This window comes from Palaemon carinicauda, chromosome 7 (assembly GCF_036898095.1).
Source record: "Palaemon carinicauda isolate YSFRI2023 chromosome 7, ASM3689809v2, whole genome shotgun sequence".
Lineage (NCBI taxonomy): Eukaryota > Metazoa > Arthropoda > Malacostraca > Decapoda > Palaemonidae > Palaemon > Palaemon carinicauda.
In genome coordinates this window covers 95,952,817-95,980,273 of record NC_090731.1, presented here as the reverse complement: position 1 = coordinate 95,980,273, position 27,457 = coordinate 95,952,817, and the positions used below count along the sequence as shown (strand labels likewise).

The window sequence follows — 27,457 nt, the reverse complement described above, 5'->3', positions numbered from 1 at the left end:
TCTCTCTCTCTCTCGAATTTCTGCCATCAAATCTCTCTCTCTCTCTCTCTCTCTCTCTCTCTCTCTCTCTCTCTCTCTCTCCGTAAGAAATAAAACCCTAGTTAACATATGTCAACTTGAGTTTAAGAATGAAATTAACATGACAATTGTTAGTTGTGGCGATCAATTCCTCGCTTCAGGAGGTACACGAATCAAAAACACGGCACTCGATTACAACAGCTGATCTCTCTCTCTCTCTCTCTCTCTCTCTCTCTCTCTCTCTCTCTCTCTCTCTCTCTCTCTCTCTCTCTCTCGTGTTATACAATACTTACAAATAGATGAAGAAACCAAAATCGGTTTTCTTAAAGTGTCAATTAAATACAAAACAAAAAAATTATACCGTGTATACTGTACATCCATTTCAATCATAGCTTAAAATACGGTATCCGATTTCGTCAGCAAACCATTATTTTTTAGTAAACACCATTCTATTCCAGAAAATTTTTACTCCTTAAATAGTCAATTGCGCTATAATAAAACATGTACTTGGGTTTTTAAATTTCGTGTGTGTTTTAAAAATCGAGTATTGCTGACTTCTTTTTGTTTTACTTTTGGCTGTGATTAGATCAGCTGATGTCTAGCTTCCGCTCTCACAAATATGCGCGTACGAATACGTTAACAAAGAATTGTTTACACCATTTCTTAATTTATTCAACCCATCAATACAGTTAATATTACATAAGGACCAATGTGTTATAAACTATATTTATTGTTTAGTACATTTAAAACCATCTCTCTCTCTCTCTCTCACTCTGTCACATCGAACGTAATAGCGGTAACCTAATTGTTCGATGACTTTAAAAATAGGCCTAGTACTTTCTTCTTTTACCATTTTTGCATATGGTTTTCCTAACTGAAGTTAGGAAAAGTATTTTGGATATGGAAAGGACAATTATCTTTCGTAACAGTTTAGAATTATCGTAAATTATCATTCTGTCATTGGCGGCAGTTTGCTATTGTGGATTAAACGCATAAGGAAAAAAAAGGTTTCCAGCTTTGCTACGAATTTAGGAATTTATATGGATACGGTAAGTAAAATATTTGTAATAACAATGTTTACTAAATGTTTGTAATATCATTAGTTATCACTTTGATCATGTGTGTTTAATGCGTTCGTTTGTTTATTATGATCGAAGATGGAGCGTAAACAAATGGAAGGTTTCCGTTTCAGGCGGCGTCATAAAGAAAAACATTATATAAATGGCATTCACTTCATTTATTTGGAAGTTCTTAGAAAAAAAATTAAGTAGAGCATTGGTAATAACAAAATCAACATATAATCAATATTGGTAAGATTGCTGTGGATGCAAAAACTAACCTATACACAGATGTGTAAATGTGTCTGTTTCTTCGTTACGATCAGAGATAAACGTAAACAAAACATTGGTTGTCGTTTTCTATTGTGCTTTTTGGCGTGTTTAGGAAACGCATGATATAAAATCGCCTTTATTTTGATAATTTTGGATTTTCAATCATACAACAAAAGCTAGTCTATAGAGTGATGGTTTTGCTATTCACCAGTTGTCTTAAACAATAGATATGACAAACATTAAAATTTGTCTGTATTTTGGGTCGTGTTATAACGGGAAATATATAGTGTTTACACCCATCCTGGTTGTAATTTTGACCATTTTTCAAGTTATTAGAACTTTAAAGTATATTAAATGTTTGATTTATTTACAAGAACAATTTTATATTATAAAGAAATACAGTACAGTACAAAGAAAGTAATGGAAAAGGGTAGTAAACACGTTTGAATAAGCAAGTTGCTGGTTGCCATGGTCAAATGTAATTATTTCTGTTAGTTGTGTGTTTCGAAATCTGCGATTTTCCATTTATACGAGGTCATTCATCGACCAAATTCTCGCATAATTCAGGACCCTACTGATATATATATATATATATATATATATATATATATATATATATATATATATATATATATATATATATATACACACACACACATATATATGTGTTTTGTGTATTTGTATTGGATAGTCGAGATGACAAATGATACCACAGCATAAAATACGGCAACAAGATTTGTAATATTTTCCAGCGTTCGCTGAGCATGGACCAGTCTCCGCCTATTTCCTAAGTAGTAGTAAAAAATGCAACTCTTTATTTGTTTTGTCATGGTAACACTAGAGACCTCTGACGAGCGATTCTTCCCGAGTGTCGGCGGAATTTTGAATTTAAGTGTACTTTATAAAAATTATCATAGCTTATAATATATTGGTTTATGTAATACTGTAGTATATAAATGTTTTGAATGATTCAAGAAATAGTATAAACAATACTCTGTTATTTGTAAGTGCGCAGCTACAGTAGACATGAGCTGTAAAAATAGACCCAAAATTTAAAACAAATGTACATAAATGTTTATATAAAGCACAATTAGCTATCTAAATATTTATTTTCTCAAATTCAAGAATGTGTTTCCTAAAAATAAATGCTAGCTCACGAAATTGAATGTTTCAAGCTATGAGAGAGAGAGAGAGAGAGAGAGAGAGAGAGAGAGAGAGAGAGAGAGAGAGAGAGAGATTACCTGGTGTATTCAAATGCTGTATTTTATTTAAGCTTATTTAAAAGAAACAATTATTACTGAGATATTTATGATTTAGTTTATAAAATAAGCCATATTTCTATATAAGAAAGTTTAAAATTATAAGAATTTGTGACTTTTAATATTGTTTACATACCAACTAAGCTGTGTTTTATTTAATTTTATTTAAAAGAAACAATTATTACTAAAATATCTGTTTTAGTTTATAAAATAAGCTATATTTCTGTATAAGAAGAGTAAAATTAAAAGAATTTGTGACTTTCAATAATGTTTACATACCAACTACGACATCTCTTGGCATAAAATGTATAGTCCTAGTGGAACGAAAGCAAAGGATTTTACTTACAGTAAATATGGAATTTTTTTTTTTATTCTACTTAAACAGAACTAGATTACAAGATTATACTGAACATATAATAGGTTGTTAAGTCAATCCTTCCAAACTACTGTGCAAGAAGAAACTTCGTACAATGATTGAAATGTAAATAAAACAGCTGTTTTTCTGTTCGATTATTGTGGCTATATGCATTTACACAATGATTATAACGTATCTAACGACACCTTTATCATCATATTTTAATTTTCTAACCCATTGAAGTAGATGTGATAAATATTATTACTTGGTTACTGTAGATGTCAGTTTACTGGGTAAGAGATGACCATCAGGAATTGCACCATGTTTCAAGATTGCTGCATACGAAAATAGTAAGTGGTCATTGTTTAAAATTTGTACAGCACACATAGTTAATCTTGAATTGTACTGTATGCATATTGTACAGTACAGAATTACCGTAATGTTGTATATTGTAAAAGTAGGCTACGTTTGCGGCTTGTCAAGTCGTCCAAACGAAAACAAGGAACACTTGGAGTACAGTTAACATTTACTGTAGTGACAGTAGTATCTGACAGTAATATACACTACAGTATCAGCGAGTGTTATACACTATTTCTAGATAAGAACAACTATATAGGGATAGAAACCAAGTAAAAAATATATTAGGCAGTAATTAGTGTGTTATCTGTGTTTAGGCAATGGCAGTGAGTTGTTAGCTTAGGAGTTAGCTGACACTAGAGTAACCCATAATCGTGATTCTTCCTTCATCGTACCTGTCTCTGTAACCTAACCCTCGCGAAAAGTGAGGGCCAACTTTATATCTTGGTCTGGGTATACAACACAAATGGGACAGAAATGATTGATAACTGATTTATTTGTAGAAAACTTGAAGCCATTCAAATCTGCCCATTTCATAACTTGATCAACCGTGAGCTAAAGCTTTCTTTCAACTATTGCCATGCATGCTCCTGCAAATGAAAGAGAAAGGTCATCCACAAAGAGTGGCCATAAAACATCTTCTAGAATTACATAAGAAATCCCATTCATTGCTAGCACAAATCATGTAACACTAAGCACATTGCCCTGTGGGACTCTCTCTTCCTGGCATTTTCTTTCAGATAGAGTATTACCTACTCTAACATGAAAGAATTGTCTTTTTAAAAAGGTCTGGATATATAAAATCAACTTGCTTCTCACACCATACTCATGGACAGTTTTAAGGATACCATACCACCCTGTGGTATCATATAATTTTGTGATATCAAAGACCACTGTCACATGGTGTTTCTAGCAAGCAAATGACTCACAAATAGATGACTCTAGATGGTCAAGATGATCCAATGTTGAGAGCATTCTTCGAAACCCACACTGCACTATTGATAAAATACCCTTCTTTTCTAGTACCTATAAAAGCCTTGCTTTGACCATCTCTTCTATGATTTTACATGAACAACATGTCAATATAATTGGCTGGTACCTTGAAGCTAGAACTGTGTCCTTTCCAGGTTTTAAAAAAGCTATAATAATGGCCAGCTCCAAACCTGATGGTAAACTATGGTCTTACTATATTCAATTAATAATACTAAGATAAAAAGTTTCCTGTTATAACAAACGTGCTTTATCATTGCATAAGGAATTTGTTTGGGCCTGGGGCTGTATCACTACATGATAATGCAGTCAAATTCTCTCTGTAAATGGGAGATTTTATGTCTCCTCTTTATTTGATGTGAAATTTGATTTTTCTTCTCTACATCTATAAAGGTAGTCTGGAGAGTTTTCTGACTGTTGGGTTAATCTCTCAAAATGATCAGCTAGTGAATTACTTACTTCCAAAAGGATTAGTAATAAATTGATCATTAACTTACAACACAGGTGGTGAATTTGGAGTAAATTTGCCAGCAATTGCATGGACTTTCCTCCACACAGCAGAAGGTAGGGTTCTTTTATTAACTAATGAATTAAAAGATGACCATGACTTTCGTCGAGCTGCTTTAATTGCTTTCCAAAATAGTGCTCTGCATTTCTTGTAAGTAATAATATTCCATTCTGTGTGATTTTTGCGGCACCTTGTTAACGCAATTTCAGTAAACCTGCATAACACCTGAATTTCCGGTAACCAGCAAGGGATTGGTCGTCGACATCAAAGACCTGTCGTTTTTGGAATGGAAAGAACTCCAGCTGTGTGAAGAATTCCATTAAGTAAAACAATGGCATCATCAACATTTTTGCTTTCGTCTGCATTACTTTCTACTTCACTCAGTTCTTTAAATTCTTGCCAGTCAGCTCTAACCAAGCACCATTGACATAATCTGTATTCATGTGAACCTTTGTTAGTTGTAATTATTATTGGTGCATGATCAGTAGTATACATTCTTCAGTGAAAGCCAGCTTGACAATTAGAACTTGCCATTAAAAGTTCAATGCATGTCAAGGTACCTTTCTGGATATGGAAGTGAGTAGGCTCACCTGTGTTCAGAATTCCAATATCTTCATTTCCTATAAATGATGGTAGCAGATTGCCCTTTGAGTTTGCTAAAATATTTCCCTATAAGGGATATCTGCTGTTCATATCACACAGAAGAAAAGGTTGAGGGAGTTGGTTTAACACCTAAGCCACATCATCAAAGGAAATACTGCCATCAGAGGGTAAATATTATAATCATTACTATTATTATAATCTATATATTAATACGATAGCGTGTGTTATTTATTTTGTGTGTCACGCTTTAAAGAAAAGGAAAATAATTTCATGGTACACTCGTATGTCACGCTTTAAAGAAAACAGAAATAATTTCATGGTATAGTCTTACAAATTCACATTAGACTTTGATTACTTAATTAAAGCACATCATATATAGAGTTCCCAATTTTGTCTTTACCACTTGACTCTTTCTTTAAATATTAGACAAAAAATTGAGTTCTATCAATTTCCATAACCTAGATTATAAAATCAATCTCGGGCCTTTTCGTTTAACGACTAATCCATTCTCATTGTAAAAGATTTCTCATAATTCTCATCACCCTTTGCTTCAAATCTTCCTGGACATTACTCAATTTCCCATCCGCTTATCATATTCAATGACCATTAATAAAGCTCAAGGACAGACTTTCGATAAGGTTGGGATCTACCTACCACAACCTTGCTTTACTCATGGACAACTTTATGTAGCCTTCTCAAGAGCAAGGTCTAAGAACAGTGTAAGAGTGAAAATATGTCCTCAGAATAATTCTACTCATGGCCAGAGAAGAGGAACTACCTTCAATAGAAATATTGTATATAAAGAAGTTTCGTAAATTGTTTCTTGTATTGCTAATTTTTAAAATAAATATACAAGTCAAATCTTATCACATTTTATTCAAACATGTATAGGTTAGGAACAAGATAATTAGTATTGAAAATATCATTTCGCGTAATTTACACGGGTTCCGCTAGTTATTATTATTATTATTACTAGCTAAGCTATAAGCCGAGTTGGAAAAGCTAGATGTTATAAGCCAAAGGGCTCCAATATGGAAAAATAGCCCAGTGAGGGAAGGAAATAAGGAAATAAGCAATATAAGTAATGACCAATCAAAATAAAATATTTCAAAACATTAACAACATTAAAACATATTTCATATATAAACTATAAAAAGACTTATGTCAGCCTGTTCAACATAAAAATATTTGCCGTAAGTTTGAACTTTAGAAGTTCTACTGATTCAACTACCCGATTAGGAAGATCATTCCACAACTTGGTCACAGCTGGATTAAAACGTCTAGAGTACTGTGAAGTATTGAGCCTCATGATGGAAAAGGCCTGACTATTAGAATTAAATGCATGCTTATGTAAAGGATGGTCAGAATTATAAAAAAAAATCTTATGCAACATGCATAGTGAACTAATTGAACGACAGTGCCAGAGACTAATATCCAGATCAGGAATAAGAAATTTAATAGACCACGAGTTCCTGTCCAACAAATTAAGATGAGAATTAGCCAATGAAGACCAGACATGAGAACAATACTCAAAACAAGGTAGAATGAATGAATTCAAACACTTCAGAATAGATTGATCACTGAAAATATTGAGACTCAATAACCCAATTTTTTGTGCAAATGAAAAATACATGCCTAATGTGTTTCTCACAAGTGAATTTGCTGTTGAGAATCACACAAAATTTTCAAAAAATCCTACAAAGTTAAAGAAACATCATAAATGACAAGATCCGAATGTTAAGGAGCCACCGTCCTTGACCTACTTACAATCATACTTTGAGTTTTGTTAGGATTCAACTTCATGCCCCATAATTTGCACAATGTACTGATTTTAGCTAGATCTCTATTAAGGGATTCAGCAACCCCAGATTAACATTCAGGAAATTAAATTCATGCAAAGAGTAGCATCATCTGCATGTGCACAAAGCTTGTTTTCTAGGCCAAACACCATGTCATGTGTATATAGTATGAAAAGTAATGGGCCAAGACCACTACCCTGAGGCACATCAGCTGTCACATTCCTATACTGACGATGGTACCCATCAACAACAACTCTGTGATCTATTGTGAATATATAGTATATTTCCTATTTAGATGTATTTGGACTGCTACTATTAGTTCTAGGGTAGTACATAGATTTGAATGTTTAAAGGGAATGTTGCGGCGTACATACACTAGACTACAGCCATGACTTCTTCCCTGAGGATTACATGGTGTTCTGTAATTTATGTATTCTCTAGGGCACGGATTAAAATACTTAGCATGATTACATGTGAACATGCTCCTACAGGTGAGTGGTCATGAAATAGGAGCTTCAACTCTGCATATTTGGGCCCTCAGACTTTGACAGTTCTATTGTAGGAATGAAGAAAAAATAAAAAGTTTACTTTTTGGAAGATCCATGGAAGAAGTCTTCCTATCAAAGTTTTTGGAATTGATGGGAGTCTCTGATACTCTCTTTGCAAAAGCAGGTCTTACTAAGCTTAGTTTGGTATTTTTCTTGGCAGCCTTTTTATTTTCTTATCGAGGGGGATGGTGAAACTCGATATTAATTTTTGATATGCTATATTAAAATATTTTCAAGGTTCATCTTTTTCAGATAGTATTTCATACCTATTTGCAATAGGTAATTTTGCATTGCTAGTTGGAGGGGAGAATGATGGTGGTCTCCCTCTTTTTCGATTAAAAGATGGAGAGCTATGGGATTATGTACCTCCATATTGATAGGTGCATCCAATAGCTCTCTAGCATATGATTCTTCCCCTAGATCCAGCAATGACCCTACCTAAGATGAAAGCCTTGGGCTGTTCATCCACGGTGGTAGATTTAGAGAAAAGAGGTGGTGGCGTTTTAACGAGATGCACCGCATCTAAATCATGAGGCATGGTATTAGCTTTAAAAAGTAATTTAGGAAAAGGAAGCTTTCCATTACCTGGTCTAGCTGGTGTTAGAGTTCTCTCTGGATGTCCAGCATCCATAGTTTTCAAGATCTTGGCATAGCTTTGTTTTGCTTAAAAGTTGCCTAGTATATCCCACACTATATTCTGTATCTGACTTCTGAACAGCTTATTGGTTGTTATGATCTTAGCTACAGTTAGTGCACCTTTGGGATAGATCATGCCATATTCTATTAATAATGCTTAAAATAAATAACTTTGTATTAAAATGTACATGTTTAATCATTGCATGTGGAATTCCATTGGGTCCAGGGATTGCATCAGTAGATGTAGCAAGTGCAGAATCAAATTCTCTTTAAGTAAAAAAGAGAGCTGCTTTACACTTGCATGATACATTTGAAAAATAATCAGCCAGAGCATTGCTAACTTCGGTTGCTCCACTGACCATTTACCCTTAACAGTGGTGGTGGGTTTGGGGTGAGTTTGCCTGCTATCTTTTTCACTTTCCTCCACACAGATGATGTTTGTGTTCTACTGTTAATGGATGAAACAAATGACACCCGAGACTGGCGTCTAGCTACTTTCATGGCACAACTGAACTGTGCTCTACATTTCTTGTATATGACTATATTTACCTCAGTACGGAGCCTGCGCAATAAAGTTAAAGACTTTCTTGTGGCTCTGTGCACGGCAGTTAGTTCTGATGACCACCAGGGGACTGGTCGTCGTTTGAATATCCCGTTGTTTTGGGAATGAAATTGACTCCTGCTGTGTGAAGAGTTCCATTAATTAAGTCTATGGCATCATCAATATTTCAAACTGTTCTGCATTTCCTTCAATTTCACTTGGCTCCCAAAATATATCCCAGTCTGCCTTATCAAGATTCCATCGTGGCGATCTCTGTAAAGGTGGACCATTGTTGGTGTTTATAATGATTGGTGCATGATTACTAGTATGCCAATCATCTGATGTTCTCCAATTAAAATAGAGAAGACAATTACAAATTGCAACTGATAGGTCAATGCAGGATAAGGTGCCTGTCTGTACATGAAAGTGTGTGGGCTCTCCTGTATTAAGGAGTCCTATATTTTCACTCTCCAAAATTTATGATATAACATTACCCATTGCGTTTGACAAAACATCACCCCATAGAGGATGTCTACTATTGAGATCTCATAGTAAGAGAAAATGTTGTGGGAGTTGTTTAATCACCTCTACTAAATTGTCATACGAGATGTTATCATTTGGAGGCAAGTAAAGAGAACAGATTGTGTATTTTCCCCCTATATCAATCTGTACAACCAACACCTGCAGAGGGGTACAGATAGACAGAGATATTTGGGGAACATCCCGACAAATGTATACAAGACTTCCCCCATGGCTCCCGGCTCGTTGATCATATGGTGTCCTATAGCTAATATACTCTCGAGGACAAGGAGTATTAGCATCGAGCTTGCTCTCCTGTAGACATGCAATTATAGGGGAGTGCTCATGTATGAGGAGCCTAAGTTCTTCATATTTCGCCCTTAAACCCTGGATATTCCATTGCAGAATGGGGGAAAAAACTATGGTTTATTTTTTGGAAGACATCTTGGATGAGGTCTTCCCATTGGCAATATTTGTTTTAACGCTATTTACCGGTGGCATCTCTATAAAGGATCTTGATGTATTGGGTTTTGTGTTTATCTTTTTCTTTGTATTCAATTTACCTTCCAGTTGATCAAAAACCTCCGCAGAAAAGATACCATATTTATTTGAAGTCGTGACTTTAATGTTTCTTATGGTAGGAGGCAAGAGTGATGGAGGGCCCTCTCTTTTTCGATTAAAAGGTTGTGGGCTATCAGGTTTTTTCACCTTCCCCACTACAGGTTCACCAGGTAAATTGGTTTCAAGTGGAACCTCCATCAGATCAGGCAAGGACACGGCCTAAGAGAGGTTTGTACTATTGTTTAGAATGGGAGTAGATGGCTTTTGAATATCTTTTAGATCTTTTAAGTATCTGTTTTGATTTTTCTACAATTTCTGGATATAAATTTTCAATGGGACTTTCAACCTCTTTACCTACATTCATATGTTTCTTTATGTTAGAATTAGGGATAAAGTTTTCGTCCGTATGCTTTGGTAAGTTTTTCTTCAGAACCATTGAAAAGAGTTGCCCTAGTCTTATCTGCTTTTCAAGAGCTCTTTTACGAGCCTCTTTAAAAGTAACCCTTTCCATGGTCCTAATGGCCTGAATTTCTTTTTCAAAAATAAACCTAATGCAGCTTTTAGATGTAGCTGGGTGTGCTTCCCCAATGTATGCAATTTGGATTTCCTATGCAGGCACCATGATTATTTTTTCCACAGTTGGCACAAACAGCTGGCTTACTATTTATTTTTTCCTTGCATTTCTGGCTTATATGGCCATACATTTGACAATAACATCGTAATGGTGAAGAGATATATGGTTTCACCTTCAAAGATAGCCAACCAGCTTTAATAACATTTGGTAATCTGCTTTGATCAAATGTTACAATCAAAGTGGCAAGAGGAATATGCTGTTCTACTCTCTTTCTCATTCTAACTACTTTTACAGTGAACCCTCGTTTATCGCGGTAGATAGGTTCCAGACCCGGCCGCGATACGTGAAAATCCGCGAAGTAGTGACACCATATTTACCTATTTATTTAACATGTATATTCAGACTTTTAAAACCTTCCCTTGTACGTAGTACTGTTAACAAACTACCCTTTAATGTACAGAACACTTAATGCATGTACTAACGTACCCTAAACTAAAACAGGCACAAATATTAAGGGCGACTTTATATCATGCGTTTCCTAAACACGCCAAAAAGCACGATAAAAAATGGCAACCAATGTTTTGTTTACGTTTATCTCTGATTATAATGAAGAAACAAATGCATTTACACATCTGTGTATAGGTTAGTTTCTGCATCGATTATATTGATTATTCAGTACAGTATGTTGATTTGGTTATTACTAATGTTTTACTTAATTTTTCTTAGGACTTCCAAATGAAATGTTTCTCTTTATGACGCCGCCTGAAACGACGGCGTCATAAAGTACGCTCAGTAAACAAACTAAGGAATTTAACGCGCATGATGAAAGTGATAAATAATGATATTACAGTAAAAGCTTTAATAAAATATGTTATTACAAATATTATTTACCGTATCTATATAAAATCATACATACGTAGCAAAGCAGGAAAACAATGTACGAGAGAGAGAGAGAGAGAGAGAGAGAGGAGAGAGAGAGAGAGAGAGAGAGAGAGAGAGAGAGAGAGAGAGAGAGAGAGAGAGAGAGAGAGAGAGAGAGAGTTGTTTTACATACGTAAATGTAAATTTTAAACAAAAAAAAATAGCCCCATTTCATATAAAATAGATTACAAATATTTGACTTTATCATATTACAGTAGTCTGTATAACACTGTAAAGTTCAGTACAGTATGTTGTTGTTAAAGTCGTGGCGATGAAATTCTCACGAAACAAAAACACGCCATTTGAGTACAACAGCTGATTCTCTCTCTCTCTCTCCTCTCTCTCTCTCTCTCTCTCTCTCTCTCTCTCTCTCTCTCTCTCTCTCTCTCTCTCTTCGTGTTATACAATACTTACATTTAGATGAAGAAACTAAAATTAGTTTTCTTAAGTGTCAATTAAATACGAAACGAAATAATTAGGCCGAGTCTACATCCATTTCAATCATAGCTAAAAATACGGCATCCGATTTCATCAGCAAACCACTATTTTTTGGGAAATATCATTTTATTCTAGAAAATTGCCACTCTTTAAATAGTTAATTGCACATTAAGAAAGCGTGTACTTTTGTTTTTAAATTTCGGGTTTGTTTTAAAAATCGAGTATTGTTGACTTCTTTTTTTTTTTTACTTTTGGCTGTGATTAGATCAGCTGTCATCTAGCTGCCGCTCTTGAGTGTGTACGAATACACTAACAAAGTATCATTTATACCATTTCTTAACTTATTCAAACCGTTTACAGTATACAGTTGATATTACATAAGCACCAATGTGTTATAACCTATCAAATTTTTTTGTTTATTACATTTAATCTCTCTCTCTCTCTCTCTCTCTCTCTCTCTCTCTCTCTCTCTCTCTCTCTCTCTCTCTCTCTCTCTCTCTCTCTCTCCCTCTCTCTCATTCTCTCTCTCTCTCTCTCTGTGGGCTACTTTTCACTACCTCCCATTCCTTACCTCTCTCTATCTCTCTAACAAATGATATCTTTGTTGCTCCTCAAAGTTTCATTTATATTGAAAATCAATCACGATTCAATTTTCCTTACTTTCTCCAATCTCGCACCATCGGTCACATCGCGGTATTTTCGATATTTCTGGAAAATCCGCGATATATGTATATACATGGGTTATGAAAAAAATCCGCGAAGTGGTGAATCCGCGATGGTCGAACCGCGAAGTAGCGAGGGTTCACTACTACTCCTTGACTTTTCAGTTCATCCTCAATTTCTTTTTCCTCTATGTCCAGCAATTCTGGGGTGCGAAAGGCATTTCACACTATGACCATCCAATTTTGAAAGCGTTTTTAATTTTTCACCTTGTATTGGCGATAGTCTCTCTATCAAGAGACTTCCATTTCCTTGGGGAAGAATTTTTGGCTGGCCTCCATATATAGTAACTATTTCTCTGTTAGCTCTAAAAACATTTACCCGCTCATTTCTTCCATTTTCAAATTCCAGAATAAAAAAAATGTTCATAGTTCACTATTTCATAGTGACCAAGTAATACTTCCTTTTCTATATCTTTCTGTACTGTCATCATTTCTCACTCTCTCTCTCTCTCTTTTTCTCTAATATTTACTTATCATTCTTAGAATAACGTGAATAAGGTTCTAATGTTACAATATTAGAACCCGAGTTGGAGCTGTCTGTACCGAGGTCCATGTATCTATTTTCCAGGTCGTCAACAGGGGGGTTGGTTTTCTTTGAAAAAGCAGGTCGGCTTATATCACCTCTTATCGGAGAAGAGGCTTCAGCGGGGACCAGTCTTCTATTAGAGAGGGGCTGCCTTTCTTTAGGTGGGCGTACACTGGTCAGTGGGGGTAGTTAGCCCCTCCTACCGGCGACTCCAATGCCTGGCGTCACCCATTACCCCCAAATATGGTTGACATACAACTGAATCACTGGAGCCCGACTCTTTACAGACTTGGTCTGCACCCAATGGGGTCTGCCAGAGGGTGATGGTGTCTAAATTGGCACAGGTTGAGATGGAATGCTGTTCATCCCACACTGTGCCAAATCCAAAGCAGCAGCCAAAGTATAATCAATCAAGCCAAAGTCATCAAGTTTAAACCCAAAAGGAAGAGATGGGAGAATAAAAGAAAAAACAGAAGGAAAAGAGAAAGTGCTGGCTGATTTAGTTGGATCAACAGTTGGGCACTGAGGTCCAGTAGGAAGTGGTTCCCACTGTTCATCAGAGCCCAGCTGCTAATCCTTAAGCCCCCATCCTCATCAAGGCTTTAGCATCTGGGGGGGGATACATTCCAAGTTCCTCCTAAGCATATGTGTGGAAAAATCAGTCAGGAGATCTATTTGTCGCTCAGGAATAATCAGAAAACTTCTTCCCATCTGGCAGATCTCTCTGGGGCAGTTGTCATCTTTTTGCCACAAGAGAAAGTTTGGCAGGAAGATAGGAAAAGATACAGGAACAGTCAAAGAAATTGCAGTGCATACTGATACCTCTTCTCGGAATGGAATACTTCCAGCACATCATACTACTCTCTTCTTCAGAGAAAGAGAAGATTGTCCAGGAAGTTGGGAAAAAGGGCAGTGTCCTTGGTCCTGACCAACAGTGCATGAGGACACTATCTCACCTATTGGGGCAAAAACAAAAGGAATCCCACATACATAACTTATATCCATTGGACTACCTAGACATCTTCAACAATGTATTCACGTCCTTCTAGAAGCTGAAGCAAAGACATCCATAAAGATAAGTCTGGGTCGAAGGAAGAACTTGAAGTTCATCTTCTATGATAGTCATGCAGGCTAATGACGACGATCTTGCAGAGAGAAGCCACAACAGCACAACCAGATGATGTATCATTACCACTTCTCCAGTGTCAGGAAGATAATGAAGGAATGAAGAAGGGCAGCAAGTTTTCCTTCAAAAAATGGTAGGCAGAAGACTGTTCCTCTGAAGGAGCACCAGCGAAGTCTAGGTAAAACCAACTCCATAGATCAAGTTGCTGTCATTGCTGTATGGATACGTAAAACCAACTACATAGATCAAGTTGTTGTCATTGCTGTATGGACACATATACTGAGATTAGAACAACAGCACAACATGCCTAGGAGAGGAGCAAGTATGTTGGACAAAAGCAGATGACTCACAATCATGTTTACCACAATAAAAGTTTACCTGAAGTCACACTACTACTAAACGAGAATGGTTTGCAATCATGTAGGAGCCAATGTAGATTAGTAACTAAATATCAATTTCTGTGCTGATAAAGTAAAAGGAAAATATAATCATTCATAACTGTTAATGAATAAAAATTTCTTGAAAAGCTTTTTTTTATACAATTAAGTAGAAGAGGGAAAACATATTCTCAGACAGTTAATATTATTAGTTAATACTTAGAACTAAGTCTCCATATCAAATATTGTTTTCTTTAATAAACATCAAAGATTGTATTTCCAAACCTGTATAATTAAGGGTCCATTAGGCTTCACAGGTGTCACAGAAACCATCACATGGACTGGTCTAACCATCAATTCTCTGGCTCTTTCTAAGAGATGGGCACAAGCTTTATTGCTGAATACTGTGTCTACATTTCCAGCATACTCCATAATAGACATTTCATCAGACTTATAAAACCCTATAAAATGAGAAGAAATTTTCATGAGATAATCTAAGCCATATGCATAATTTTCTGTAATTCAAATTTTCTGTTACCCACATATTTCAAAAACCAATTAATACAAACCTTTATCAACTAAAAATTGCTGGAAATCTTTGGCTGCTAATCTTACTTCCTCATAATCATTTAGTTGAGCTTGGTTACAAGGAACTGCTTCAGCAAGGCATTCTTTGATCAAAACCTGAGTAAATTCTTCACTTATCTGAAAAACATAATTCTAATAAAACTTTTTATCTCCATACTCACCTGATGTTTATCCTGCTTCATCTACAGAAGCTTGGCTTATCAACTTTTACTCCAATAATTTATCAAAAATGTTCCCATTTTTTCTTTAAAAAGATACAAACCCTCAGTAAAATAACGAGGCAATCTAGCGATTAAAAGTAACATGCTAGGAGTAGAAAAGTCTTAACTTCTGAAGTTGCAAGTATTCCCTATTCCTTGTCATCACAAGCCAGTGGGGAGTCGGGTGGGCTTGTTCATGAACATCAGGTGACTATAGAATGAATAAATGATTGTTGTTTATCTGGCATCATGACATCAATGGTCACTGATATCAACGGGAGTATAAGTAATAATGAATAACTAATTCAAGATAAAAATTTAAGAGAAAACATGAAGGAATAAATAAGTTTATAATACAAAATTTAAAATTTCATATAGCATTTGAAAACGAGTAAGAAGGCAAATTTCCAATATGAAATTTAAAATACAATTGAATCATAAAATGTCTCCTCAAAGATTTTCTATTTGGATTTTATTACCATCCTCATTATAAGCTTCATCATCATCATCACCTCCTCCTGCGCCTATTGCCGCAAAGGGCCTAAGAGGATTCATTGGCTAGATACATCAAAGGATAACCAGCTCCTTGTGATGTGCAGCGCCTATCTAACTAAGGCAAGTAATTTGTAGTATGGGTGTGTTAGGTATGTTATGCATTCGGTATACATACATGATACATACGCTCCCATTTCGCTACTAACACGCAATTACTAGTGAGTTGCGGATAAAGCCAAAACACAGCGAATGCATTGCGTCTGAATTACAAATGTATTAGGTATGAAATTCGAATGTATTACAAACTCCCATCCGCAACGGAAGAAACAACCACTACGGATGCATTGAGGAGGTTTGACAACTGATTTCAGCATGAATCCCGAATAATTGGTATGTTTAGCAAATGTCGTTCGCCATACTGTCGCAATTCATCTACAAGCCCTGTGGTACACAGCCTTACATGCCCAACAGTCAGGGGAACCAAACAATCATCACCAAAGGGTTGGTACCTGCCAGTCAAGAACTTGTGTGTTGAACATGTGCGACCAATTCTAAGGGGGCAAAGGACAGTTTCTAACCTTCTAGGCATAGCCCTATATTTCTGTGGGAGTATTGCATTTGTGATCATTTTATTCCGTTTAAAAATTATTCAAGTAATTTTGATAAATATCACAGAGATTTTTCTATACGAGTCAAAAAGTTATCAAATGAAAATAGAGCTCTTCCAAGTAGTTTTTCTATATCTTTTGCTAAATTGTCTGCAGCTTCATTTCCTGGAACACTCACATGAGTAGGAACCCAGTAAAACTTACCTTCCTTGCCTATAATACTACAAATATCCAGCTCCACAAAAAAGGTTAAATCCAAAGGGTTGTTTGGATTAAAAACAGTCAATGCCTGCAACATACATTTTGCATCACCAAAAGGAGTAAAATTTCTGTCTATCTTCACTGCTTTTTTTCAATAGCAGTCATGATACCATACAGAACTGCTGTAAAGACAGCGGACACTAAAGGAGTGCATGTTTAATATTAAAACAAGAAATGTACACACCAAATCCAACAGCAGCACTGGATTTGGAACAGTTTGTAAATATAGTTGCACTATCCTTAGTTGTTCTTCATGTTCCAAAAAGGTGGACGGCATTTCCCCATCTACCATGTTGCGTTTTGAGCCAGTAAAAAAATTATAGAGGGAGACCTCTAAAAGTTTCCAGAGAGGGGTGACTGATAATCTAAAAGGTAGTACCCAAATCCTGGAGAAATTCACAGCAGTTGTTTCAATCTGAATCCATGACGTTTTGTGGATGTATAGTGAGCCTCATAGTATGAAAAGAAATTTTCTTAATTGGCAGTTTCAAAGGACAGTGAATTAGTAAGCCTCTGTAACCTATACCAATATGTAATCATAGTAAACTGGCAATATACATCCAGAGGCCACTCATCTGCATCAACTAAAAGACTAGGGATAGGGGTTGCATCTATAAGCACCAGTAGCTAATCTGATGCCAGTATGGTGAATGGAATCTTAAAATTCTCAATTTAGTAGTAGAAGCTGAAAAAATATATTTCACATCCATATAAAAGTTTGAATAAAATAAAGGTTTCATGCGGTAGTAAAAGTCTGTATGGTCTAATATTTTAAAAATATTTAAAATCTCTGAACTTTTAAATTTTACCTTTTTGAGATGAAAGACTCAAGTCAATTTTTTGTGGAAGGTTAGGCCTAGAAATTGCATTTCTTCAACACGGAACATGATGGTTTATATATATATATATATATATATATATATATATATATATATATATATATATATATATATATATATATATATATATATATATATATATATATACTGTACATACATACATACATATACAGTATATATATATATATATATATATATATATATATATATATATATATATATATATATATATATATATATATACTGTATAAATATATATATATATATATATATATATATATATATATATATATATATATATATATATATATATACACACATACACACACACACACACACATATATATATATATATATATATATATATATATATATATATATATATATATATATATATATATATATATATATGTATACACATACATATACCAAGGCACTTCCCCCAATTTTGGGGGGTAGCCGACATCAAACAAATGAAAAAAAAAAGGGGGGATGTCTCCACTCTATCTTCCTCCCAGCCTGACAAGGGACTCAACCGAGTTCGGCTGGTACTGCTAGGTGCTAGGGTGCCACAGCCCACCCTCCCACATTATCCACCACAGATGAAGCTTCATAATGCTGAATCCCCAACAGCTGCTACCTCCGTGGTCATCCAAGGCACCGGAGGAAGCACCAAGGCCTACAGGAACTGCGTCACAATCGCTCGCCATTCATTCCTATTTCTAGCATGCTCTCTTGCCTCTCTCACATCTATCCTCCTATCACCCAGACCTTCCTTCACTCCATCCATCCACCCAAACCTTGGCCTTCCTCTTGTACTTCTCCCATCAACTCTTGCATTCATCCCCTTCTTCAGCAGACAGATATTTTCCATTCTCTCAACATGGCCAAACCACCTCAACACATTCATATCCACTCTACCTGCTAACTCATTTCTTACACCCGTTCTCAACCTCACTACTTCGTTCCTAACCCAATCTACTCGAGATACACCAGCCATACTCCTTAGACACTTCATCTCAAACACATTTAATTTCTGTCTCTCCTTCATTCCCCACAACTCCGATCTATACATCACAGTTGGTACAATCACTTTCTCATACAGAACTTTCTTTACATTCATGCCCAACCCTCTATTTTTTACTACTCCCTTAACTGCCCCCAACACTTTGCATCCTTCATTCACTCTCTGACGTACATCTGCTTCCACTCCACCATTTGCTGCAACAATGGACCCCAAGTACTTAAACTGATCCACCTCCTCAAGTAACTCTCCATTCAACATGATATTCAACCTTGCACCACCTTCCCTTCTCGTACATCTCATAACCTTACTCTTACCCATATTAACTCTCAACTTCCTTCTCTCACACCCCCTTCCAAATTCTGTCACTAATCGGCCAAACTTCTCTTCCGCGTCTGCAACCAGTACAGTATCATCCGCAAACAACAACTGATTTACCTCCCATTCATGGTCATTCTCGTCAATCCTCGTCCAAGCACTCGAGCATTCACCTCACTCACCACTCCATCAACATACAAGTTAAACAACCACGGTGACATCACACATCCCTGTTTCAGTCCCGCTCTCACTGGAAACCAATCGCTCACTTCATTTCCTATCCTAACACATGCTTTACTACCTTTGTAGAATCTTTTCACTGCTTGCAACAACCTTCCACCAACTCCATATAACCTCACCACATTCCACATTGCTTCCTATCAACTTTATCATACGCTTTCTCCAGATCCATAAACACAACATACACAACCTTACCTTTTGCTAGATATTTCTCGCATATCTGCCTAACTGTAAAAATCTGATCCATACAACCCCTACCTCTTCTAAAACCACCATGTACTTCTAAGATTGCATTCTCTGTTTCATCCTTAATCCTATTAATCAGTACTCTACCATACACCTTTCCAACTACACTCAACAAACTAATACCCCTTGAATTACAACACTCGTGCACATCTCCCTTACCCTTGTATAGTGGTACAATACATGCACAAACCCAATCTACTGGTACAATTGGCAACACAAAACAAACATTAAACAATCTCACCAACCATTCAAGTACAATCACACACCCTTCCTTCAACATCTCAGCTCTCACACCATCCATACCAGATGCTTTTCCTACTCTCGTTTCATCTAGTGCTCTCCTCACTTCCTCTCTTGTAATCTCTCTCTCATTCTCATCTCCCATCACCGGCACCTCAACATCTGCAACAGCAATTATATCTGCCTCCCTATTATCTCAACATTCGGTAAACTTTCAAAATACTCTGCCCACCCTTTCCTTGCCTCCTCTCCTTTTAACAAACTTCCATTTCCATCTTTCACTGTCTCTTCAATTCTTGAACCCGCCTTCCTTATTCTCTTCACTTCTTTCCAAAACTTCTTCTTATTCTCTTCATATGAATGACCCAATCCCTGACCCCACCTCAGGTCAGCTGCCCTCTTTGCCTCACTTACCTTGCGCTTTACTTCCACATTTTATCTCTATATCTTTCATACTTCTCTACACTATTACTCTGCAGCCATTCTTCAAAAGCCCTCTTTTTCTCTTCCACTTTTACCTTCACTCCACCATTCACTGCCCTTCCTCATGCTGCCTCCAACAAACTTCTTGCCACACACATCACTTGCAATCCCAACAAAATTTTCTTTTACTAACTTTCACTCTTCCTCTATATTACCAGTTTCTCTTACTTTCACTTCGTCATATGCCATTTTCAACTTTTCTTGATATTTACTTTTTACCCCCGGTTTTATTAGCTTTTCAACCCTCAGTAGCTCCCTTTTACATCCACCTACTCTATTCCCCCACTCTTTTGCTACAACTAATTTTCCTTCCACCAAAAAATGATCAGACATACCGTTAGCCATACCCCTAAACAAGTGCACGTCTTTCAATCTTCCAAACATTCTTCAAGTTATCAACACATTATCCATTAATCAATACATAATCCATTAACGCCCTTTCTACGACTCTTCCATTTGCCACTCTTACATGTATACTTATTTTATCTTTCTTTTTGAAAAAGCTAGAACTTATCACCAACTCTTGCTCAACACACATATCTACCAGCCTCTCACCACTCTCATTTTCACCTGGTACGCCATACTTCCCAATGACACCTTCTACCTCTCCAGCGCACACTCTAGCATTCAAATCACCCATGACAACTACATAATTCCTTCTACCCAGTCCTTCTACACATCTAGTTAATTCATTCCAGAAGTCATTCCACTCTTTTTCACTCGTCTCACAACCTGGCCCATACGCACTGACAAAAGCCCAAAATTCCCTACCCAACCTAACCCTTACCCACATTAACCTAGATGATATCTCCCTCCATTCCACTAATTTACCTGTCATCCATTCACTCAGCAATAAAGCCAAACTTTCTCTTGCTCTTCCCCTATCAATCCCAGACACTCTACCACACATTTCACCAAACATCACTTCACCTTTCCCTTTTATTTTTGTCTCACAAAAGGCCAATATATCCATCCTTCTATCCCTAAACATACTTCCAATCTCACATCTTTTACTCTCTATCGTACTACATCCACGCACACTAAAACACCCCAAAACTGGAGTGTGGGGAGCAGTCACTTTCCACCCAGCTCCACTTCTTTGATGTCTCACAGGATTATAATACAGGAGAGGGGGTTCCAAGCCCCCTCATCCCGTCCCTTTTAGTCGCCTTTTACGACACGCAGGGATACGTTGGCGCTATTCTCATTGTTTTTATGCCCCTGCATATATTAGATATATATACAAACACATATACAATATATATGCAGTATATACATATATATATATATATATATATATATATATATATATATATATATATATGTGTGTGTATATATATATATATATATATATATATATATATATATATATATATATATATATATATATATATATATATATATATATATATATATATACATATACATACATACATACATATATATATATATATATATATATATATATATATATATATATATATATATATATATATATATATATATACACAGTGGAACCTTGACATACGAATTTAATTCGTTCCATTACCATCGTTGTATATCAAAACAGTTGTATCTCAAAGCATTTTTTCCCATTTAAAATAATGTAACTAAAAAAACAATATCAGCGAATCTGAATTCCTTTACTAACTAAAACAAATATTGATACACATTCGTGTGCGTATGCGCAAACACACACACACGCATGAGGAGACACGATCGGCGAGGAGGTAAAGATGGTGACTGCGATAACATACCGTAAATTACACTACGGAAATTTTAATCTAACTTAGCTTATTTATTTTTTTCTTATTTTTATATTTCATATTTTTTACATTTTTTTTCTTTTGATTTTTTATTTTCATCACTTTCAGTGACAAGTTACGGTATGTTATCGCAGTCACCATCTCTACCTCCTCCCCGAACGTCTCTCTTACTGCGTAGCAATTTTTGCACCTGTGTGTGTGTTTGTGCATACGCACACGAGTGTGTTTGTATCAATATTTGTTTTAGTTAATAAAGGAATTCATATTAGCCGTTATTACTTTCTTAGTTACATTTAATTGTTTTTCAACTCGTTGACGCTGTTAAAAATCATATGTACTCTAAACACATCTCTCTCTCTCTCTCGGAAAAAAAAATAATAGACGTATCTAACACTATAACAGCGAAGAAGAACGAGAGAGAGAGAGAGAGAGAGAGAGAGAGAGGAGAGAGAGAGAGAGAGAGAGAGAGAGAGAGAGAGAGAGAGAGATAGATAGAGAGAGATATTTTATTTAAAGAACATGTTAATGCTATTTTTAGAGAGAAACAGAAAAAGAGAGAAGTCTTATTTAAAAGAGCTTGTTAATGCTGTCATGGTTTTCTTTGCTTCACTTTTTTCTTTCTTTCTGTTCATCACGCTGGCCCTTCTCACAAATGATCGTTGCCAACAATCTCTTTGTCCTTTATCCCTATCAACAAAAGGCGTTCTATCTCTTCCAGGGTATTGCTACGATGTCTTGTAATAATGGTGATCCCCTTCAATGGTTATTTGCTTTAATGGCTGCCTTCAGCTTGATGATCCTCGAGATCATAGGCCTATTCCGGCCATATTGTTTAGCCATACAGTATCACTCACATGCACACTGCTCTCATGTTTTTCTATAATTTCTTGCTTCAATTCTAATGAAAGAATTGCCTTCTTCCTGTACTGAAACTTAGCTTCTTAGGCACCATGATTATAGGTAAAATCAAAAAGGAAATGTGAGAAAAGGAAGAAAATAAGCACTGTTAATAACAGACCAGAGGACACCCACACGATACACACAAGAATAGAGAACTGAGCACTCGACGCTCAATGGCGTAATGTTTACTTCGTGTGTCGAAATAAAATTCGGGTGTAGAGTCAAAAATTTGCTCGAATTTTACTTCGGATGTTGGAAAATTCGGATGTAGATACGTTCGTGTGTAGAGGTTCCACTGTATATACATACAGTGATCCCTCGCTACTTCGCGGTTCGACTATCGCGCTTTCACCACTTCGCGGATTTTTTTCATAACGCATGTATATACATATATCTCGGATTTTCCGGAAATTTCGAAAATACCGCGATGTGACCGATGGTGCGAGATTGAAGAAAGTAAGGAAAATTGAATCATGATTGATTTTCAATATAAATGAAACTTTGAGGAGCAACAAAGATATCATTTGTTAGAGAGATAGAGAGAGGTAAGGAATGGGAGGTAGTGAAAAGTAGCCCACAGAGAGAGAGAGAGAGAGAGAGAGAGAGAGAGAGAGAGAGAGAGAGAGAGAGAGAGAGAGAGAGAGAGAGAGAGAGTGAGTGTGTGTTGTTTTAAATGTAATAAACAAAAAAATTTGATAGGTTATAACACATTGGTGCTTATGTAATATCAACTGTATAGACGGTTTGAATAAGTTAAGAAATGGTATCAACGATACTTTGTTAGTGTATTCGTACGCTCTCAAGAGCGGCAGCTAGACGTCAGCTGATCTGATCACAGCCAAAAGTAAAACAAAAAGAAGTCAACAATACTCGATTTTTAAAACACACCCGAAATTTAAAAACAAAAGTACACGCTTTCTTAATGTGTAATTAACTATTTAAAGAGTAGCAATTTTCTAGAATAAAATGATGTTTCCCAAAAAATAGTGGTTTGCTGATGAAATCGGATGCCGTATTTTTAGCAACGATTGAAATGGAAGTAAACTCGACATAATTTTTTCGTTTCGTATTTAATTGACACTAAGAAAACTAATTTTAGTTTCTTCATCTATATGTAAGTATTGTATAACTCGAGAGAGAGAGAGAGAGAGAGAGAGAGAGAGAGAGAGAGAGAGAGAGAGAGAGAGAGAGAGAGAGAGAATGAATCAGCTGTTGTAATCGAATGCCGTGTTTTTGTTTCGTCAGAATTTCATCGCCACGACTAACAACATACTGTACTGAACTTTACAGTAATATACAGACTACTGTATTATGATAAAATAAAATATTTGTAATAACCTATTTTATATGAAATGGTGCTATTTTTTTGTTTAAAATTTACATTTACGTACGTAAAACAACTCTCTCTCTCTCTCTCTCCCGTAAATTGTTTTCCTGCTTTGCTACGTATGTATGATTTTATATAGATACGGTAAATAATATTTCTAATAACATATTTTCTAAGAGCTTTTACTGTAATATCATTATCACTTTCATCATGCGCGTTAAATGCCTTCGTTAATTTATTACGATCGAAGATGGAGCGTACTTTATGAAGAAAAACATTTCATTTGGAAGTGCTAAGAAAAATTAAGTAAAACATTGGTAATAACAAAATCAACTTACTGTATAATCAATATAATCGATGCAAAAACTAACCTATACACAGATGTGTAAACTAAATGCGTTTGTTCATTATGATCAGAGATAAACGTAAACAAAACATTGGTTGCCATTTTTTATCGTTCTTTTTGGCGTGTTTAGGAAACGCATGATATAAAATCGCCTTTAATATTTGTGCCTGTTTTAGTTTAGGGTACTGTAGTACATGCATTAAGTGTTCTGTACATTAAAGGGTAGTTTGTTAACAGTACTACGTACAAGGGAAGGTTTTAAAAGTCTGAATATACATGTTAAATAAATACGTAAATATGGTGTCACTACTTCGCAGATTTTCACCTATCGCGGTCGGGTCTGGAACTTATCTACCGCGATAAACGAGGGATCACTGTATATACATACATACATACATATATATATATATATATATATATATATATATATATATATATATATATATATATATATATATATATATATATATATATATATATATATATATATATATATATATATATATATATATATATATATATATATATATATATATATATATATATATATATATATATATATATATATATATATATATATATATATATATATATATATATATATATATATATATATATATATATATATTTTTAGGCTCAAGCCATGACGTCCTGATGGAAGGTTCCTTCAGTAGCTTCCTTGGGTATATTTAACTACAGTGGATATTCCCAGAGAATTAAACTAAAGGTTATCACAGAATTCTGACTTCTGGTGCGAGTACCCTAAAGGTTTCCCTCTAGGATATCGTATATCAACAGGGGACGTATGTATTAACACGCCACATAGCTATCTGCACCCCATATAGAGTTAACACTTCGATATGGAAAGGTGGTTGAGTAACTGAGGAGCCGTTCTACAGTTACACTCATCCGTGGCTGCTTTTGGTACTCGAGACGTAAACAAACGGGCCCCATTGTTAAATGACGTCACGTCCGTCCTCATCCTTTTGCCTGTAGCTTCTTTGCTAAGTAGGATTTTTCCAAGTGCTTTGTTTATCAGCTTACATCGCCGTTATGTCGCTACCTTCAGCCTTGCCTTCTTCTGGAAAGTTGAGTACCAGGTCCCAGTATTGTTTAAATAAGCTCTAGCCGTAAAGTAACTTCTACTTTTCGTAAAATATTGTGTTTTGTGGCAGAGCTGTGCCGACACCGGACGCGCCATTTTATGGCGCAACTGTTCATGTTGCATGCTTTATTTAGTTAGCCAGAACAGCCCTCTCCGGTCATTTAACTAATTAATATTATTAGTTATTTAGTCTTCATAGCTAGGGAATCCTTATATCGTGTTTTAGCGCTCATCAGACTCGGTCGCTGCTCGACCCCATACTAGATCGCTAGCTTAGCCCCTAGGCTGGACAGCCTAATGCTTGTTTTCATGCATGATATATACCAGTGTTTCTAAGTTAATTTATGAAGATTGTGGCATTATTAAACATACTATTTACTGTGATGAAAGTGTTTTCGCCTTCGGGGACCATATAAGGGACAGTGTTGATTGTGTATCATCCCCTCCTAACCTAATGTAGGAACCCTTATATGCTCCCTATTCCCCCTGCCTGCGGGCATTCCCTCTGGTAGACTTGCTTCCCCTTCTATATAGGGGAATCTCGTCTACAACCAGAGTATTTATCGCTTCTCTGCCTACCCTAAGGGAATGACCCTCCCTTAAGGTTGTGCCTGAGATAAGGAAGGACCCTGCCCTTCCTCAGTTGCACCTGGTTGGGTTACTCCTTCTTCCCTGCAACTAGCGATGTGTCTTTCAAGCTTTCCTAGCCTAGGAGTTAGCCCTCCTACTCTAGGTTAAGCTCTGGGGGTTGACTCTGCCTTATTATAGTTGAGACGGTACATTAGTACCTTTCACGATCTGGGCTACCTAGCCTAGGTTAGGGAGCGTTCTCCCTTACCCTGGTGGCCGTTCTCATGCAGAGTCTCCTCTTTAGAAAGACCCATTCTTCTCCCTCCCCACCTATCCCTTTGGTGTAGGCTTGCCTACACACCTCTGTCCTTAGTCCTACATCTCCTCCCTTGGGTGGAGTGGTAGGGCTAACATTGTTCTCCTGCTGAGCTGGCCGCTCTGGTACACATACCCTTCATAGCGTTCTATGGGGGTGGTTTCCGGTGGCGGGGGATTCCCCGCCTCTTTGAGTGCCCTCTATCCCTCCCTTGGGTTACCACAGGCACCCGGCCACCTGCCGGCTCCCTGCCGCCGGATGTTAGGAGTATCCACTCCTATCATGAGTGCACTCTCTCCGGAAGGATGCCGGAGGGGTATAGGATCTTACCCCTTCCATCCCTCCTTACCTTTTTCTCTTTCTATCCTGGTGCCGGTCCCTTGCCGCCTCTACTGCCGGCGATAACCGCCACTACCTCAGGTGACATTCTTTCATAAGATGCCTCCCCCCCCCTCTAAGATGTCAACCTTCCGTGTGCCGGAAGCTGCCGCCTTCCGTGTGCCGGATGCTGCCGCCTTCCGTGTGCCGGAAGCTGTCGCCTTCCGTGTGCCGGAAGCTGCCGCTTTCCGTCGGCTTGCCGCTGACGTCCCACCCTTCGTTTTACCTGGTAGCAGCCGGCCGACTTTCGGAGTCGGCCATCCACTCACCATGCCGTCAGCCTTCGGCTGCCGGAGCTGCCGCCCCCTGCCGACGACCCGCCGCTGTGCCGGCGGTCGCCACTATAGTATTATCCTTATAGATACTCAGTGTGTCTGTCTTGATGCTTTCCACCCTGCAGGACCGGCCTCCGGTGTTCCGTCGGTCTGCCGGCACCCTCACGAGACGTTAAGGGACATGCACCCCTTCCATGGCTGCCGGCAACATGCCGACAGTCAA

General features: G+C 36.7%; 1 protein-coding gene across 1 annotated transcript in view; it reads right to left on the bottom strand.

Moving 5' to 3' along the window:
* Window positions 1-27,457, bottom strand: part of Zw10 (Zeste-white 10) — a 648,851-nt gene that overhangs the window by 386,812 nt on the left and 234,582 nt on the right. The window contains exons 6-7 of the mRNA XM_068376802.1: window positions 15,279-15,414; window positions 14,995-15,170 (exon numbers count right to left, since the gene is read on the bottom strand). Of these exons, the coding sequence (XP_068232903.1) occupies window positions 14,995-15,170; window positions 15,279-15,414 (312 nt within the window). The remainder of the gene's footprint in view (window positions 1-14,994; window positions 15,171-15,278; window positions 15,415-27,457) is intronic.